The sequence below is a fragment of the Mesoplodon bidens genome (genome assembly GCF_964165515.1).
Source record: "Mesoplodon bidens genome assembly, chromosome: 13".
Taxonomy (NCBI): Eukaryota; Metazoa; Chordata; class Mammalia; order Artiodactyla; family Ziphiidae; genus Mesoplodon; species Mesoplodon bidens.
In genome coordinates this window covers 51,941,276-51,961,073 of record NC_138169.1, presented here as the reverse complement: position 1 = coordinate 51,961,073, position 19,798 = coordinate 51,941,276, and the positions used below count along the sequence as shown (strand labels likewise).

Genomic DNA, 19,798 nt, shown 5'->3' with positions numbered 1-19,798 from the left:
GACTATCAGTATGGAAAAATGAACTTGCTATAAAGTTTGTTGCATTTTTAAATCTCTTTAGAAGACAGTTGAAATAAAAGGAATCCAAACTGAAAAGGGGTATGCAAAACTATCTCTATTCACAGATGGCATGACCTTATATATAGAAAATTGTAAGGAATTTACCAAAAAACTATTAGATTAGAACTAATAAATGAATTTAGAAAGGTTGCAGGATAAAAAAGCAACTGTGTTTCTGGACACTAGCAGTGAAAAATCCAAAAATGAAATTAAGAAGACAATTCTATGGGTCACTACCCATAGCATGTACAGAAATTACATCAAAATGGATCAAAGCCTAAATGTAATATCTAAAATTATAAAACTCCTAGATATTGGTATAAATCTTTGAGACCTTGGTTTAGTCAATGATTTCTTAGATATGACAGCAAATAAATAATTAAATAAATAAAAGGAAAACACTGATAAGTTGGACTTCATCAGAATTTAAAACTTTCAAGCTTCAAAGGACACCAATAAGAAAGTGAAAAGAGGATTTCACTTGTGGCACAGTGATTAAGAATCTGCCTTCCAATGCAGGGGACACGGATTCGAGCCCTGGTCTGGGAAGATCCCACATGCCGCAGAGCAACAAAGCCCATGTGCCACAGCTACTGAGCCTGCACTCTAGAGCCAGCAAGCCACAACTACTGAAGCCCGCTGACCTAGAGCCCGTGCTCCGTCCACAACAAGAGTAGCCCGCACAACACAACGAAGAGTAAGCCCCCATTCGCCGCAACTAGAGAAAGCCCACGCACAGCAGTGAAGACCCAATGCAGCCAAAAATAAAAATAAATAAATAAATTTTATTAAAAAAAGAAAAGAAAGTGAAAAGACAATTCACAAAATGGGAGAAAATATCTGCAAATCATATATCTGACAAGGAACTTGGAGATGGAATCTATAAAGAACTCTACAACTCATCAATAAGAAGACAAACAACCCAACTGAAAAAGATCTGGATAGACATTTCTCTAAAGGACACATACAAATGGCCAAGAAGCACATAAAGAGATGATCATTATTGGCCATTAGGAAAATACAAATCAAAACCACAATGAGATACCACTTCACACTCACTACGACAATTATAAATAAAAAAGATGGATATAAAGTGTTGGTGAGAATGTGGAGAATCTGGAATCCTCATACATTGCTGGTGGAATGTAAAATGGTATAGCTACTTTGGTAGTTCATCAAAAGGTTAAACACAGAATTACTACATGACCCAGAAATTCTACTTCTAGGCGTATACACAAGAAAATTGAAAACATACATCCACACAAAAACTTGTACATGAATGTTGACAGCAATATTATTGATAATAGCCAAAAACTGTAACAACCCAAATGTCCTTCAACTGGTGGTTAAACAAAATATGTATTGAGCCATAAAAAGGTATGAAGTAAGGATACATGATACAACATAGATGAAACTTGAAATCACTATACTAAATGAAAAAAGCCAGTCACAAAAGGCCACATGTTACATTATTCCAGTTATATGAAATGTCCAGAACAGACAAATAGAGAGAGACTAAAAGCAGATTAGTGGTTGCCAGGAGCTGATATGAATGGGGAATAGTTTCTGTTCACTATAAAACACACAAACCATTATATGAAAAAATACTTTCAATTTTTGATAAGAACTTGCAAATTCAACTATTCACATCCTAGTGTGGAGTGTACACACTGGGGATATAAGTAACATAGGCAGGCCTTTTGAGCTAATCACAGTTAAATCCTGTAGATAACTAAACGTAAAACAGCTGACCCTTAAACAACATGGGTTTGAACTGCACAAGTCTACTTACAAGCAGATTTTTTTCAATAAATATATTGGAAAACTTTTTGGAGGTTTACAACAATTTGAATAAGCTTGCAGACAAACCACAGAGCCTAAGAAATATTAAAAAAAAATTAAGAAAAAAGGTGTGTCATGAATGCTTAAGTGTATGTAAATATACATATAACATTCAAAATATGTGTTAATTGACTATGTTATCAGTAAGGCTTTCATTCAACAGTAGGCTATTAGTAAAGTTTTGGGGAGCCAAAAGGTATACACAAATATTCAACTGCCCGGAGTTCAACACCCCTAACATCCGTGTTGTTCAAGGGTCAACTGTAATTATTAACAAACTAGACATTGAAAATTTCAATATCTGAACATAAACCAGGTACTGAAAAACATTTTTTATATAGAGTTCAATAGGAAATGATTTTGGCTTTGTGAGCATTCGTCTTTACAGCGCCTCTGCCATTGTAATACGGAAGTGGCAATAACATAACACTAAAAGACTGAGAGTGGCTGTGTTCCAGCAACACTTTACTCACAAAACAGGAAGAAGCAGATTTGGCCTACAGGTCATAGATTGCCAAACCCTGAGTTAAACTCTGGTTGGGGAGACAAAATATAACAAAAAGTAAAGTGAAATAAACCAATCAGATAGAGCCTATACCAAAGGAATGTACAGACACTATTACAGAGGCAAAGAAAGCCAAAGGAGAAATCAATGACTGAGCTATAAAAATAAAGTCTTTATGATATTATTCACCAAATGAAGGAACTAATAATAATAACAACAATAATACAGGCTAATTTTGTTTTAATAAAGCATTTTCTTATATACAAAGGTTTATCCATCATCAACTAACAAATTCAGATGAACAAAAATCACAAAGGACACCTAATACAAAAAAAAATTGTCAATTTGATTTACTAACTCCACACAGATCAGGATTTAAGTCTTTGGAGACATACTAAGACAATAAATGTTTCTTAACTAAGGCTTAAAGCAAGCCTGGACATTTTGGAACAAAATGAGTAACACACATACTTTATATTCATACTAAGCAAAGCATCCTAGAATCCTCTGTATCTTTAAAAATGCTTGTAGATCATCTAATGTTCTTTCAAGGGCTCTTCTACCCTTATCTATCAGTTATTGGTCAGCACAAAAAAATGACTTACTGGTCAGCATTTATAAAGACTGGAGAATAAGGAAAAAAAAAAAAACAGAAAAAGAGAAAAAGAAATTACTGACCTGTTCATCTACTGAATCTCCTGCACCTTTTAAAGACTCCATGGAGACTGAAGTAGCAGTCACCCTGGAAGTCTTAAGTTTAACATCAGCTTTTGGATTCACCATCTTGTGTCTTGATCTGATATTTCCTTCTGTAGAAATTCCTAAGGATTTCCATCAAACAAGATTTCAAAATTATATCTTTTCATTCTCTTAAACCCTCCCCCCACCAACCTCTTCCTTGATATCCTCTACTTATGGCACCGGATGGGGAAATCTCTTACTTTATAAACTTCATTTTAAGGCTCTGTTAATAAATAACGAATCATGAAAAGATGTTTTGCATGCAAAGATTCAACTGAAGTATTTTTAAATGGGGATGTGAACATCCATAAGTCACATTAAAACCAATAAACTACAACATACCATACATCCTTAACTTATTGGAAATTAAAAATCTGATTTTTCACATAATTAGGATGTCTCCAGTGGTTCAGTTTGACTACTCATCTCTTAACAACCAGTAAGTAAGCTTTCAAGTCTATTACATAAACACTATATAAAGAAGTTTTCACATTTTTTTGAAATATAAAATTTAAACTATTATTTGTAATATGTCAAAAAAAGGATCTCTTGCTCTTTAACACATGAATGAAGTATTCTGTAAATTCATCAAAAGCTGACTTGCCCAGCCAGCCCCTAAAATAAGGCAGTATTTCAAACCTTAGTGCGGTCATACCAAACATTTAAAAAAATTAGGTTCTGATGAACTGTTCTGCATCTACTTATACCTACAAAGTTATCCTAATGTTTTTATTTTCTCCTAACTCTTAAGAAGCAAAGGAAGTTTACCAAATTAATGCAGAAAATCATACCTGGAACATACACTACTGACTGTTCTTCATCAGAAACTATGTAGGAAGTCATAAAGGAAAATATTAGAAAAGATTATCCAACATCCAAACATTGCTGTTCTGTACTTCTGTTATAATTTGTAATTTCTTTTGACCTGGGCATTTATAACTAGCTTTTAAAAACAAAACTAGAAAGCACCATAATTAAAATAAATGTAGCAAAATTAATAATCTTTTAAAGTTAATCTTTATATATTCACAACTATCTGCTTTGTAAAAATTTTGGAAGCCCTTGTTCCATAAAAGTTTTATCCATGCTTATTCCCAAGTGAGATACACTACAAATTAGTGTCCTTTCATTTTCTTTCCTTTCGTAAACAAGGAGATAAATACTCCATTTTGCTCATCATCGGTGAATGACAAGTTATTTTAGGCATGAATTCGTAATTTCAAAGTGAGCTTTAGCTTTTAATTTTAAAGTAAGCTTTAGCATTGACATATATACAGTACCAAATGTAAAATGGATAGCTAGTGGGAAGCTGCTGCATAGCACAGGGAGATCAGCTCTGATGCTTTGTGAGGACCTAGAGGGGTGGGATAGGGAGGATGGGAAGAGGCTCAAGAGGGAGGGAATATAGGGATATATGTATACTTATAGCTGATTCACTTTGTTGTACAACATAAACTAACACAACATTGTGAAGCGATTATACTCCAATAAATATATATTTAAAAAAAGAATTTGTAATTTCAAAGTGAGCTTCAGCTTTGAAGAACAAACACTGTTTGAGGGCAAGTCAATCACGCAAACACAAAAAACATTTTTTATTCTTCTGCAGTATATTCATGAAATGTCTCAAGAAGCCCTACTTTTTAACAATTTAAAGAAATTTAAGACAAAAAGAACTATTTTGAATTTCAAAAGGAGAAATTCAGAAAGGCTAGAACACTGCTATAGAAAGGGAACCAATATAATAAGAAAGTTTACTTTCCAGAAGTAAAATTTTATTCAGAACTATATCTAAATCCAGGTACGTCCACCATTTGATAACCTTCTATTACACTTCCAGGAAGTAAGTGTCTAAACAATTTTTTCCAAATGATCTAGAAAATACTAAAGTTTTCTGTTACTTTATAAAACTCTTTCTTTTCCAAAATTTGTAGACAAACCAATTATTAACTATTTCCTCCTGGGAAAAGGCTGGAATAAAAACAGTGGATTAATAACATGTTAAAAAAATCAATATATTTCAGTTCAGAATCAATTCTAGTAATGGAATCTTTTCAAGGAATGCTGATTGGAAATGCCTAGAATCCCTATGGAACACAAAGATGGTGCTTACTGTCTGAGCTGCCTGGTGGTTTCTAACAGCTCTCTGCAGCACTATCACAGCTTCAAGCTTTTGGCTGATAGGGCCTCTAAAAACTTTAAATTCCCTTAGACATCAGGGATGGAGCTTAGAAAATTTTAGGAGGCACATAAGACAAGTAAACAAGCAAAAACTTAGACCCCACAAGTCCAAGGAAATTGACTGCAACTAACACTGGAGCAGAGAGAGAATTTCTAAATTCACTGACAAACAATCCAAAAAAAATCCTTACAAAATGAAATTGTGCACGCTCTTTAACAGCAGATTCATTTTTTACATCCCTTGGGACTGCACACACTGCAGGTGCTCAATAAATGTTTAATCATTTGCTGTTGGAAATATACACATGGGAAAAAGTACCCAGGGGAAAAAATTCAAGATGACCCAGGACACGTTCCATATGGCAGTGTCTTCAATTAGAGTATAAAGTAGTGATGAATTTGCAGAATATTCTCCATTTCCAAGGATGACCTATGGAAAGACTGACATAACAGAGTCCTGGAAAACATACTACACTTCTCTGGATCATTCACAAAGGAGCCTGCTCAACAGCTGGAAGAGACCAGCCACTGAGGACCCCACTCAGCTGCACCTTGATTTGGAAGCTCATCAAGTATTTTACACTTTCTCCTCTCTTCTCAAACCAGATACCACCTCCCCCATCCTTACTCTAAGCTAATAACCTTGCTTCCTATTTCTTTAAGAAAAACAAACTGTAGAAGCCTTCCACAAGCTTCTATTTGCAGATTACATGATACTACATATAGAAAACCCTAAAGACTCCACAAAAAAACTGTTAGAACGAATAAATAAATTCAGTTTGTTTATAAACAAAAGTTGTAGGATACAAAATCAATATATAAAAATCTGTTGCATTTCTATACAAGAATAACCAACTATCAGAAAGACAAATTAGGAAAATAATCCAATTTACAAATGCATCAAAAAAGAGTAAAATATCTAGGAATAAATTTAACCAAGGAGGTGAAAGACCTATCCACTGAAAACTATAAGACATTGATAAAAGAAAATGAAGAAAACACAAATAAATAGATATTCCATGCTCATGAATTGAAAGAATATTGTTAAAATGTCCATAAAGCAATCTACAGATTCAATGCAATCTGTATCAAAATTCCAATGCCATTTTTCACAGAAATAGAACAAACAATCCTAAAATTTGTATGGTGCCACAAAAGACCCCAATTAGACAAAGCAATTTTGAGAAAGAAGAATAAAGCTGGAGGTATCACACTTCCTGGTTTCAAAATATTACAAAGCTATAGTTATCAAAACAGTACAGTACTGGCATAAAAACAGACACAAAAGACCCCCATGACAGCTACACTTTTCCTGCTTTATTTTTCTCCACGGCACCCATAATCACTGGACATACAATATTATTTTACTTATTCATGAACTCATCTCATTTCACTAAAATGTAAGCAGCAAGCGGGTGAAGATTTGCATCGTTTTGTTCAATGTTGTATCACCTAAGGTCAAAGCATGCCTGGCTCATGGTAAACCATCTATGAACGAATTAAATTGATACTTATTTAATCCTATGAGGCACTGTCCAACAACTCAGTGTTATCCTTCTCTTTTTGTCCTATTCAAAATATGCACACAAAACCCACTAGCTACATCTATGCCAAATTTCTTTTCAAGTATAAAAACGCTAAATAAACAGACCTTAACAAAAGTTTTTATAAATAAGACAGAAATATTTGAAATTGCCTCCATCCAACCTATCCTTTCTAATCATTTGTATTCTATCTTCAGCTCATTATCTTAAGAACCCAAATATTTACCTTCTTCAAATACAAAGATTACCAACAAATATATATCTTATGGCAAAGTCAAAGAGACACAATATATACCAAATGTACATTGGACCTCTTATTGGGTTCTATGTGCCACCTTAGTTCTACTTGGTTCATTTGGAAGTGCCTCAATAAGACAAGTACAGCAAATTATAAAGAGCCTTTAATGCCCAAGTTTCCGGAATTAAAGTAGTAATGAGAAACCCAAGGCAGAAGTGGTAGAGAGAAATAAGCATACCTACCCTGACCAGGATCTGAAGAAAATAAACTTAGTACTTCCCACTTTACCCTACCTTATGAGTTTGAATCACTTAACAACAACGTGTGTATTATTATTACTAACCACAACAATTTTCCTGACTAGTATATTATTTTAACATCAACGTAAAGTCTCTATTTTTTTTTCTTTTTTTTTGCGGTACGCCGGCCTCTCACTGTTGTGGCCTCTCCAGTTGCGGAGCACAGGCTCCAGACGCGCAGGCTCAGCGGCCATGGCTCACGGGCCCAGCCGCTCCGCGGCATGTGGGATCTTCCCGGACCGGGGCACAAACCCGTGTCCCCTGCATCGGCAGGTGGACTCTCAACCACTGAGCCACCAGGGAAGCCCTAAAGTCTCTATTTTTAATTAAAAACTCAATGGCAGAGGTTATAGCTACTGCAATGTTTTGACCAGGTCCTTTACAGTTCATATTTGTTAATATCAAGTTCATAATACTGTTAATGATAATACACTTGAGTGCACTTCAGCAAATTTAAATATTGCAGAAACACTAACTTCTTTTGATATTACCAGGAGCTATAATGAAGGAGGAAAGCAGTTTATGGCCGAAGGGGCATATTCTACTTGCAGATTTAAGCCATAAATGACAACATGGCATACTCATTGTTTACACATTGGGTATAAAGACATACCTTGTGCAAAACAGCACTGCTGAATCATACTGTGCAGGAGATACATAACTCATAAGAACAACAGTATGAAAAAGGTGATATTCAGTCACAGATGATCTGTCCTCACATGATGGAAACATCCAGGACTAGGAAATCGCTCAATCATATTTTTCTGATTGTTTAGGTGAAACACAGAAAATCTTTCAATAGTGTGAAAAGAATACCAGATCATAGGTGCATACTTTTTGGTCTTTTTCTATTGCAAGTTCTAACTATAAATGCTTTGGGGTGGTCTGGGAAGTCATCATTGTGACAAGAAAAGAGATCAAGATCAAAAGACACCTGATTAAATCAAATGATTCATAATTATTGTTATGCTTTTTAGCAAAGACTCAGTAACAAATTTATATCTGACAATGCTTTTACGTCCTATAGAGATTAAAATGAAAATATCTGAGACTGGATATTAATTGGTCATTATGTGGAATAGGAAGGGTGATACTGGTAACCTTGCAATTCCTTTCAAGCATCTGAATTTCTACAGAACGTAATCAACACCATTTTCCCCATATAATTTCAACTCCCCACTTTGAATGGGAAGATTAGTATTTTACATAAATTTTTAGAGTAAGGGAGAGTGTAAGAGAAAAGGAAGGCTATGTGACTTCTATATGAAATAGGGAGTAATATGACTGCACAAATAAGTGAGAGTACAGGGTTGCTAAGACCAAGAGCACAGATTCATTTTACATACCTATTAACTTAATCAGACCCACTGCAACAGACTGTCTCCCCTCCCCATGCCCCACACACATTCTATATCAGAACAATATTCTTATATATTCTGTATCAGCACAATAGCATTGGTTATACAGAAAGTTAAGGAATAATAACCAAAGCCACATGTGTGGTTATGAAAATAATTACACTAAAGAAGCACATTAGGGCTTCCCTGGTTGCGCAGTGGCTGAGAGTCTGCCTGCCGATGAAGAGAACGCGCGGGTTCGTGCCCCGATCCGGGAAGATCCCACATGCCGCGAAGCGGCTGGGCCCGTGAGCCATGGCCGCTGAGCCTGAGCGTCCGGAGCCTGTGCTCCGCAACGGGAGAGGCCACAACAATGAGAGGCCCACGTACCACAAAAAAAAAAAAAAAAAGAAGCACATTATAAGCTAATAATCTTCAAATATCTCTATCACAAAATTCTAACAATGCAGAGGTAATGTTTCACGAGAAAGTATGACTCATCCATCCCAGTTTCCTGACTTCCTAATTCAGCCCACTTGTTCCCAGTGTACATATTCTCCTGATAGGTAAAGAAAAAAAATATTTGATTTGCACAGTGCATCAGTGTGCTTTTATCCACCGTGTACACGATTTCACTTGATTCTCACCGACCTATCACACACAAGTGGTAATTATGTTTAGAAAGTGCATAACACTAAACACGGAGCAGCAAGAAATGCAAAAATATCCCACTCTCCATGGCATGACACTTTAATCCTAGTAATTCAACAAGGGTAACTGATAATACAACTTTCTAAGTTTTACTGAGAGCTAAGTAGAACGTGCAAAGAATGATTCTGCCAAAGTTAAGAGCAATGCCTCCAACAATGCCATCACCAATCCTAGTAAACAGACAAAAAGACTTGCCTCTGAGGGCACCCAATACACTGAATGCCTTCCTTTCAGGTAACACTCCTCTGACATGAAGCAAATTATCAGAACCAAAGATCAGTCTAGAACAGTCTACCTAACACAGGGAAAGAACCAGTTCTGTCACACATCTCATCATAGATATTAATCTGGGAATACTACCGCAAGGATAAAAGGCCACAGCTTCTCTACCATAAAACAACCCAAGAACTTCAGTCCTGCTAGTGGGACTCGCAATCTACATGCAAATCAACACTACTTCCAGGCCCTAAAATCTGCATCGCGTCTTATTCCATAATCATCATCACCAGATCATGTCCGCGTGAAACCAAGTCCACACTTCTCCGAAGATCTCAGTATGAAAATAAATCACCACTGACAGGCCTTCTAAGTCCGACAAGGTCCTGACTTACTCTTAACAACGCATACTGAGGACACTCCTAAACCAAGACAAAAAGCTCTTGGACCCAACACCATGCACTCCTCCACAAGCTCACTCCGCACAGACTAGGCCGGCCGGAGGTCATCCCGGGCAGAGGGACCCTTCCAGCCCCAGGAGAGGCCAAGACTCTAGGCCATCTTTCCAGAGCTCACCGCCAAGGAGGACTGGGAAACATCTGTGCCGAGTCCCCACGCCTGAACTCCAGCCTGGAGACAGTGCAGGCTCTCTGACACCTAATACCCAAGGAAGAGCATAGCCCAGCACCCGGACGGCGGCCGGACGGGACGGCCCCGCCACCGGGGTCCGCGGCAAGCTTCTCCCCTGCACTCCGCGTCCCTCGCGACCGCTCGCCGCCCCGGGGAAAGCGCCGGCGCCCCCTGCCAGGTGGGCAAAGGATACAGTCGCGGCTCCAGAACGCCGCCGCGCCAGGTCGGGAGGGGCCCGCCACGTCCGCCATCTTGAAACAACCGCCACTCGGGGCGTCCCGCCGGGGCCGTCCAACCCCGGCCTCCAGGCCTGGTCCCGATTGGCCGCACTGAGCAGAGGCCCGCCCCCGCTTGCGCAGCCGGCCCCGGCGGGGCGGGAGGGTCCGGGCGGTGGAGTCGCTGTGTCCCGGCGGCGTGGCGTGGAGCCCCCGCCGGGGCCGCGGGAACGAGTGCCTCGCGGAGCTGCTACTCCCAGAGCAGCCCGGGACCCCCATCTCCGCCCCGCCGCGCTCTCAGGCTCCGAGCACTACAACTCCCGGCATGCCGTGAACTTGACGGCCGCGCCTCCCGGGCGGAGTCCGGCCCTCCCGGCCGCCCCGCTCCCCCGCCCTGTCCCAGCCGCTCCTCCGACCGCGCGCGGAGCTGGGGCGCGAGCCATGGAGGAGACACCGCCCCCGTTGCTGGGCAGCAACAAGCCGCACCTGGAGAAGCTGACCTTGGGGGTCACCCGCATCCTAGGTGAGTGGGACGAGGGGCCGTGGGGGGCACTGCGAGACGAGGGGTGTGCAGTGGAAGCACGGAGGGAAGGCAAGAGCCAGACCCTGTAGGCCAGTGGGCATCGCGGCTGTAACTTCCGTTGTTAAGGGGGAGAGTGGGGAGTGGGGTGCTTGACTAGGCCGGGGAAGGGTTTGCGGGGAGTGTGGATGCAGAGATGTGAAGCTCGAAGGTCCCCCCACCCGAAGTCCCACCACAGGGCCCAAGAAGGTCGGGCATAGATGTTCAAAGGGGAGACAGCAGGCACCTGACAGTTGGGAGGTTGGCTGTCCCGAGAGGCCTTCTTGGCCTCTGGTGGCAGAGAGAGCTGGGGGAATGTTGCAGCCAACCTCCCAGGGTACCAATTCCCATGCGCCTCCCGTGCATGGCACCTGAAGTGGTCCAGAGGAATCAAGGCTGGCACCATTGAATGAATGGGTGGTTTTCCTTTACTAACCTTTACTAAGCACTAACCTTTACTCAGTACCCACCGCTATGTTACATGCTGGGGCAACAATAAAATAAAATGAAACACAAACACAGTTCAGTAATCTATTATCGCTCAGAAGTAGCACACAGGAGGAGGTGATTGACCTTATCTGGAGAGTTAAGAAATACGTCCCACAGGAGATGATGCTAAATTTTGAAAGAGAAATGGGAGTTAGCCAGATAACTAAGGAGAAAGGCAATCTAAGCAGGCCGGAACAGTGTGCTTCAGTTCCTTCCCATCGCATTCATAATAAAATCCAAATTCTGTACCGTGGCCCACAAGTCTGCTATAATTTGCCCTCATCTGTCTTTCTGACGTTATTTTAACTCTGGCACTGCCGCAGTAGCCTCCTTGTACCATGAGCACACTAAGCTTATTCCCACTTAAAGGCTTTTGCGATTTACTAGACCTTGCATCTGGAATTCTCTTCCTGTCAATGTCTCTCTCTGACTTCATTCAGATCTCTGATTAAATAGCACGAGCTCAGAGAAGCCCTTCCTGAATATAGTCTTAATAACACCCTTCCCTATTACTCTGTTCCCTTATCCCCCCTTTTTTTTTTTTTTAATCCTCACGGCTTTGTCACTACTTGAAATTTTATATTTTACTTGAAATTATATATTTATTTGGTTGGTTTTTTGTCTGTCTTTTTTCTGTAGTAGAAGTCCATGAGAATAGGAACTTTGTATTGCTCTTCCCTGTATTCCCCAGTGCCTAAGACAGTAAATGAGGCATGAAACATCCTGGTGTGTTTGGGAGAAGTGATAGATTTTAGAAATGAAACTATAGAGTAGGGCAAGGAGAGATCTAATCATCAAGACCACCCATATCCTATCTCCTCATTCTTATCCAAACTTCTGCCCTGTTGCTTCTTGTACTCCTGGACTCAGGCAGGTCTTGCTATTCCACAGGGATGCTTCATTAGTATCTTTATAAGTCTAGGAAGTTTTCTCTAAATAAGAAGTTATTTTCTTTTGATAAATGTTTAATCTGCTCAAGTCAAGCCAACTAAATTTCCCTTAAGCTGTTTTAAAGACCTAAATAATTAAGTGACTGTAAACATTTTAAATTTCATTTATGCGTTTAATATATTCTATCTATTAAGCATTTCACATGTCTGGCAAACTGGTAATAGCTACAAGTCAAAAACTACGTAAGGAATTAACCGACTCTGTTAATTAAACTTTTAGGAAATCTAGCCCCCTGTAAACAGTCTATTTATAAACTTAATCAAAACCTAATAATTTCAAGTTAATAATCACAAGTCGAAAATCATTGGCAGACATACCTCAGAAAAATTGAGGGTTTGGTTCCAGACCACTGCAATAAAGTGAACATCCTAATAAAGTGAGCCACACAAATTTTTGGTTTCCCAGTGCATATAAAAGTTATGATTACACTATACTGTAGTCTATTAAGTGTGCAATAGCATTATGTCTAAAAAAATGTGCATACCTTAATTAAAAAATTTATTGCTAAAAAATGCTAAATATCATCTGACAATGCAGGGTTGCCACAAACCTTCAATTTGTAAAAAACGCAATACCTGAGAAAAACAATAAAGCAAAGTGCAGTAAAATGAGTATGCCTGTATATTATTTTTTCACGTTTGTTTTTTGTTTGAAAAGATAATATATTAAGGGGATTTTTTTTATAACAAGGCTGCTGAAGTCAGTGGTGGGTGTATGGTAAACAACCTCCCTAAAAGATATGAAATAACTCCACAATTGCATTTTTATCCAAAACCAAACTCTCAGCATTGCTTAAAGACAGAGAATACCATCTGTTCAGAATGGCTGAATAAAAAGAGAAAAAGCAACAAATCACAGGGCCAGACCCTAATTGTTCCTGCCACACTCCCTCACTACTAGAAGGCTCTGTAACAAGCAGACAGACCCATGAAGAGGCTAGTTGCAAAAATCAACAGAAACTAGAGTCACTAACCTAGAAATCTTTTTAAACAGCACAATAATGCAAAATGAAGGAGATAAAAGTAAAACCTATAGAGAACTAATGCTGAAATCAGGAAATAAAATGTCAAACAGACAACTGAGGAAAACTCTTACCAAAAAACAACTGTGAAGCTGAAGAAAATGGTAAGTCTAAACTCCAAACAAAATTAAAATACATGAACAAGTATAGAAAATTCAATGAAAGAAAGTGTGAACCAAGGATATAATATCTAGCCAAACTGTCTTTAAAATAAAAGAACTTAGGGAATTCTACACCCATGAACCCTTCCTGAGGAATCTACTGGAGGATGGATTTCATCAAATCAAATATAGCTTGGGAAACCTTCAGCAAAAAGACTGATGCTGAGCATCATTTTCATACAGACACATACACATGAACATACATAAATACATACATGTAAGACTAAAACAAAGGTGGGAGGAGAGTGAAGGAATGTTGTACCAGTTGTTATCTATTATGACAAATTAAAAGGGCATTTGAAAGGGTATAAGTACAATGTAACTGGTGGGCAGATTTCTTAGATGACCTCCAATGCCACCTACCTGTGTATAACACTTTACTCTTGAAAATGGGCAGGACCTGTGAAGATGATGAATGTCATTCTATGGCTTAGGTTACATTATATGACAAAGGCAGAGATTTTTTGGTGTATGTAATTGAAGTACCTAATCAGTTGACTTTGACTTAAAAGGGACCTTATCCTAGGTAGGCCTGACCTAATCAGGTGAGCATTCTAAAAGAGGGTATAGAAGTCAGACAGATTTCCTCCTGGCTTTGAAAAACTAAGCTGCCATGTTGTGAGAGGTCCTAGGAGAGGACCAATAGCAAGGAACTGCTAGTGGCTTCTAGGAGCTGAGAGCAGCCTCCTAGCTCATGGTCATCAAGAGAACAGGATCATCAGTCCTACCACTGCTAAGTGTGGTAATTTGTTATGCAGCACAGAAAACTAGTGCATATTTTATTACCTGGAAGTGGGTGCTGCTGTAACATATACCTATATGGAAGTGTCTTTGGAACTGGGAAGTGGGTGGAGGCTGGAGGAACTTTCAGGAACTTGATAGAGAAAGTCTAAATCACCATGAAAAGGCTGTAATAGAAATCTGGACTATGACAATATGGAGAATACTGCTGGTGAGGACTCAGAAGGAAATAGCATAATGGCAGAAATAAATCCTACCTTATCAGTAGCTGCATTTAATATAAATAAACTAGACACTCCCATGAGAAGGCAGAAATTGACATAAGATTTTAGAAAAACAAAAACATGATTCAAATATACCCAGTCTACAAGAGACACATTTTGTATTTAAAGACACAAATAGGTTAAAAGTGAAAAGATGGGAGAAACATATACCATGCAAATAGAACCCAAAGTAGAGATTGAGTGGCTATACTAATACCAGGCAAAATAATCTTTAAAACAAAGTTCATTATTAGAAACAAAGGAGGACAGTTCATAATGATAATAGGTGTCAATGCTCAGAAAGGCAAAACAATTATAATCTATGTGCACCTACAAAGGCCCAAAATACATGAAGCAAAAACTGACAGACTTGAACGGAGAAGTAGACAATTCAACAATAATAGTTTGAGACTTAAACGCCCTACTTATAACAATGGATAAAACACCTAAGCAGAAAGTCAACAAGGAAACAGTAAACTTAAGCAACACTGTAAATTGACTATACCTAACAGACATCCATAGAACACTTTACCCAAAAAGAGTAGAATAAAAATTCTTCTCAAGTATACATGGAGTAACCTCAAGAATAAACCATATGTTTGACAAGCTGAAATGAATTTTAAAGGATTGATATCATACAAAGTGTGTTCTCTGATGATAGAACACACCCAAACTGTGGGACAGAGGGAAATCATAAAAACAGAAATCAAACTTCCTCAACCTGATAAAGGGCATCTATGAGAAATCCACGGCTAACATTATGCTCAATGGTGAAAAACTGTATGATTTCCCATTAAAATCAGGAACAAGACAAATATTCATGGGATCCCCAGCACCACACCAGGTTCGACAGTTCATTAGGAGCATTACAGGACTTGGGAGACAGTCATGTTGTGATTTATTACAGCAGAAGCAAAGGGAAAGGTGCATGTGGGGAAATCAAGGAAACCAGATGTAAGTTTTCAAGAATCCTCTCTCAGTGAAATCACATGGGACACAATTGTTCCAGCAACGTGTGACAACACATCTGAAATGTCTACTAGGGAAGCTTATTTGAGCCCAGAAGTCCAGACCTTTTATTGGAAATCCATCATTCAGACATCCTCTACCTAGTATGTACCAAATTTGAGACTCCCAGCAGAAAGCTTGTGTTCAGCATAAACCATATTGTAACAACAGGTAGGTACAATGAGCCATTCTTTTTTTTTTTTTTTTTTTTTTTAAATAAAGTGAGCCATTCTTACCAGGCAGTGGTGGGAACCCTCCTGAAATCCAAGTTCCCAGATGCCAGCCAAGAACCAACCTTACAAGCAGGCCTTTCTAAATATTGCAGTCTCAGGCATGCTGTGTTCACTCTTTTTTGCACAAGAACTCCCCTCTTACAACTTCTATTCAGCATTTTACTGGAGATTCTAGTCAGAACAATTAGACAAGAAAATGAAATAAAGACATACATTGGGAAAGAAAGAAGTAAAGAGCTATTTGCAGATAACATGCTCTTGTATATTAAAAAAGTCCTAAGAAATCCACCAAAAAAAGGGAAAAAACCCTACACATTAGCAATGAACAATCCAAAAATAAAATTACAGAAACAATTCAATTTACAATTGGGTCAAAACAGTAAAATACTTAGTAAAAAGTTAAATTAACAGAAGTAAGCAGTAAACGAGCACACTAAAAGAAGTGCATGACTTGTAGACTGAAAACTACAACACATATAAAGAAATTAAAGAACACCTAAATAAATTGGAAGACATCTCACATTTATGGTTTGGAAGTCTTAATACTGTTAGAATCCCATACTCCCCAAAGTGATCTAAATCTACAATCCCTATGAAAATGTCAGCTGCTTCTTTTGCAGAAATTGACAAATAACCCAGTCCTAAAATTAATATGGAAATGAAGGACACCCAGAATAGCCAAAACAATCTTGGAAAAGAGGAACAAAAGTTAGAGGACTTAAACTCCACTATTTGAAAATTTACTACACTTGGGATAATGAAAATGTTCAGATGAATAGTGGTAATAGTTGCACAACAATGTGAGTGTACTTAACTGTACACTTCAAAATAGTTAATATGGCAAATTTCATGTATATTTTACTATGATAAAAAAATTTACTCCAAAGCTACAATAGTCTTCACTGTGGCACTGGCATAAAGATAGAAATATAGATCAATGGAATAGGATTGAGACTCCAAAACTAAACTAACACATATATGGTCCACTGATTTTCAACAAGGATGTCTGTACAACTCAGTGGGGGAAAAACAATCTTGCCAACAAATTGTTTTGTGACAACTGGATAGCCACATGCAAAAGAATGAAGTTGGACTCTTACCTCAATTCAAATACAAAAATTAACTCAAAATGGATCTTAGATATAAATGTAAGCACTAAAACATAGACCTTGGATTCTTTTTTTTTTTTTTTTTTTTTTTTTTTTTTTTTTTGCGTTACGCAGGCCTCTCACTGTTGTGGCCTCTCCCGTTGCGGAGCACAGGCTCCGGACGCGCAGGCTCAGCGGCCATGGCTCACGGGCCCAGCCGCTCCGCGGCATGTGGGATCTTCCCGGACCAGGGCATGAACTCGTGTCCCTTGCATCAGCAGGCGGACTCTCAACCACTGCGCCACCAGGGAAGCCCTAGACCTTGGATTCATTTTTAATGACTTTGGATTAGGCAATAGATTCTTAGATCTGATACCTAAAGTACAAGAAACAAACAAACAAAAAAATAGTTAAATTGGACTTCATCAAAATTAAAGATGTTTGTGCTTTTAAGGATACCATCAAGAAAGTGAAAAGACATCCACAGAAAAGGAGAGACTTTCTGCAAATCACATATACAATGAGGGACTTATGGGTGGAATCTATAAAGAACTCATACAATTCAACAAAAGAAGTCAAATAACCCAATTTAAAAGGATCTGAATAGATAAACATTTGTCCAAGGAAGATATACAAAGGCCAATAAGCACGTGTAAAGATGGTCATCATTTATCATTAAGGAAATTCAAATCAAAACCACAGTGAAATACCACTTCACACCCACTAGGATGCCCATAATCAGAAAGACTGACCTAAGTGTTGGCAAGGAAATGGAGAAACTGGAACACACATACACCACAGGTGGGAATGTAAAATGGCACTGTCACTTTGGAAAACAGTTTGCCACTTCCTCAAGTGACCATATGACCTAGCAATTCCACTTCTGGTTATATACCCAAGAGAAATGAAAACATTTACATGCAAAAATAGGTACACAAATGTTCTTAGAAGCATTATTTGTAATAAAGTAGAAACAGTCCAAATGTCCATCAACTGATGATTGGGTCTAAAAAATGTGGTATATCTATACAATAGAAAATGTTGGCAATAGTAAGGAGTAAAGTACTGATACATGCTACAATATGGATGAACCTTGAAAACTAAATGAAAGAAGAGTTATGAAACCCATGTGTTGTGTGATTTCATTTATATGATCTATGGTAGGCAAATCTATAGAGACTTAAAGTAAATTAGTGATTGCCAGAGGATGCTGGAAATGGGAAATGGTGCAAGGTTACTTTTTCAGGAAAGGGCGCATAACTCTGAATATACTAAAAACCACTGAAATATATACTTTAAAAGGGTGAACTTTATGGTATGTGAGTTATATCTCAATAAGGCTTTTTTTTTTAAATAAAAAGGAATCCTAAAAACAGCCCTCCAAGATTTCCTGCACCAGGACTGTGAAACTGATGAGATATAACACCTGTGATTTGTTGTGTTAAATGGCAAAAGGGAGATTATCCAGGTGAGCCTAATCTAATCACTTGAGCCCTTTACAACATGCTGTTAACAGAAGGAGGAGTCAAAGAGATTTGAAACATGAAAGATTTGTTATGCTGTTGCTGCCTTGAAGGTGGATGGGAACACATGGGAAAGAATACAGCTGAGAGTGGCCCCAGGTGACAGCAAGCAAGGAATGGAGACTTCATTGCTACAACCACAAGGAGTTGAATTCTGCCAGTAACAGGAATGGAAGATGACCTGGAGCACCAGGTGAAAACAGAACAGCTGACACCTGAGCAGTCAGTGCACCTGGCTTATGGATTTCAGGCTCAGCAGAGAATCCAGTCATGCTGTGCCAGACTTCTGAGCTACAGAACTGTGACCTGGGTGTTGTTTAAAGCTGCTAATTTGTGGTAATTTATCATGCATCAGTAGAAAATGATACATTCCCCCAAATATTTTAAAGAAAAGAATGAATGATACCCATCTCAAAAAGAAATATGTGTAATATAATACGTGTAATTATAAAATATTAAGATAAAGCTGAGACCAGACATATCCCTCATAGCAACAAATATGAATGGGCTTAAGTCACCTAGTAATAGAAAAAGATTTTAAATTTAGCTTACAAAACCCAACTTTTTGCTGTTTCCCAAAACAACTAAAGCAAACTAATTCAGAAATATTAAAAATGAAGAGATGGATATATGTTTTGGGGTCCCACAACTGTCCACAAGTTCAGTGATTCACTAGAAGGACTTACAGGATGCAGACAGGACTCCCAGCTATAGTTTATTATATCAGTCAGCTGGTGCCTGGGAATCTGACCTTTGACATATCAGGTGGCATCTAGAGGAAGCCATGTATAGGCTTCTGCAGTTTTCCCTGCTGTGAGTGGTCACATAGAATACACTCCTTCCTTAAGCAATGAAAGGCTGCAGTATGTGTGCAGTGTTTCTGCCCAGGGAAGCTTGCCTAAGACTCAGATTCCAGAGATTTTATTGGGACCTGGTCAGGTAGGCAAAACAACAAGCCACAGCTGTTGTTACCAACCCTTTGAGTTAGGCCCCAACAAGGGTCCTTCTGCCCAGTTTCCTTAGAGCCAATAGAACGAGACCGAGTTTGGTTCAGAAGCAAAGGAAAGTTTTATTCTTTGGTCAAAGAATGGAAAGGTGCCAGCTCACACTCTAGAGTCCAGCTCTCCCTCACAGGCTGTGGGTGGGTCTGCTTTATAGGGTTCTAGTCAGTGGGGAGGGAAGGGGTTGGAGTTCTCACATGGCAGCACAGCTGTGCTGTTTGCACTCCAGATCGCAGTGCCA

General features: G+C 38.8%; 2 protein-coding genes across 6 annotated transcripts in view; one reads left to right on the top strand and one right to left on the bottom strand.

Annotated features, from left to right (window-relative positions):
* Positions 1-10,602, bottom strand: part of KIAA1328 — a 399,857-nt gene extending 389,255 nt beyond the window's left edge. For both annotated transcript variants that reach the window (XM_081252539.1, XM_081252540.1), the window contains exons 1-3: positions 10,498-10,602; positions 3,940-3,975; positions 3,086-3,228 (exon numbers count right to left, since the gene is read on the bottom strand). In XM_081252539.1, the coding sequence (XP_081108665.1) occupies positions 3,086-3,228; positions 3,940-3,975; positions 10,498-10,555 (237 nt within the window). In that variant the 5' untranslated portion in view covers positions 10,556-10,602. The remainder of the gene's footprint in view (positions 1-3,085; positions 3,229-3,939; positions 3,976-10,497) is intronic.
* Positions 10,603-10,668: 66 nt separating this feature from the next.
* TPGS2 (tubulin polyglutamylase complex subunit 2) overlaps positions 10,669-19,798 on the top strand; it is a 56,399-nt gene continuing 47,269 nt past the window's right edge. For 2 of the 4 annotated variants that reach the window (XM_081252544.1, XM_081252543.1), the window contains exon 1: positions 10,669-11,042. In XM_081252544.1, coding sequence (XP_081108670.1) covers positions 10,961-11,042 — 82 coding nt within the window. In that variant the 5' untranslated portion in view covers positions 10,669-10,960. The remainder of the gene's footprint in view (positions 11,043-19,798) is intronic. The other 2 variants (XM_081252542.1, XM_081252541.1) reach the window with 1 other exon arrangement.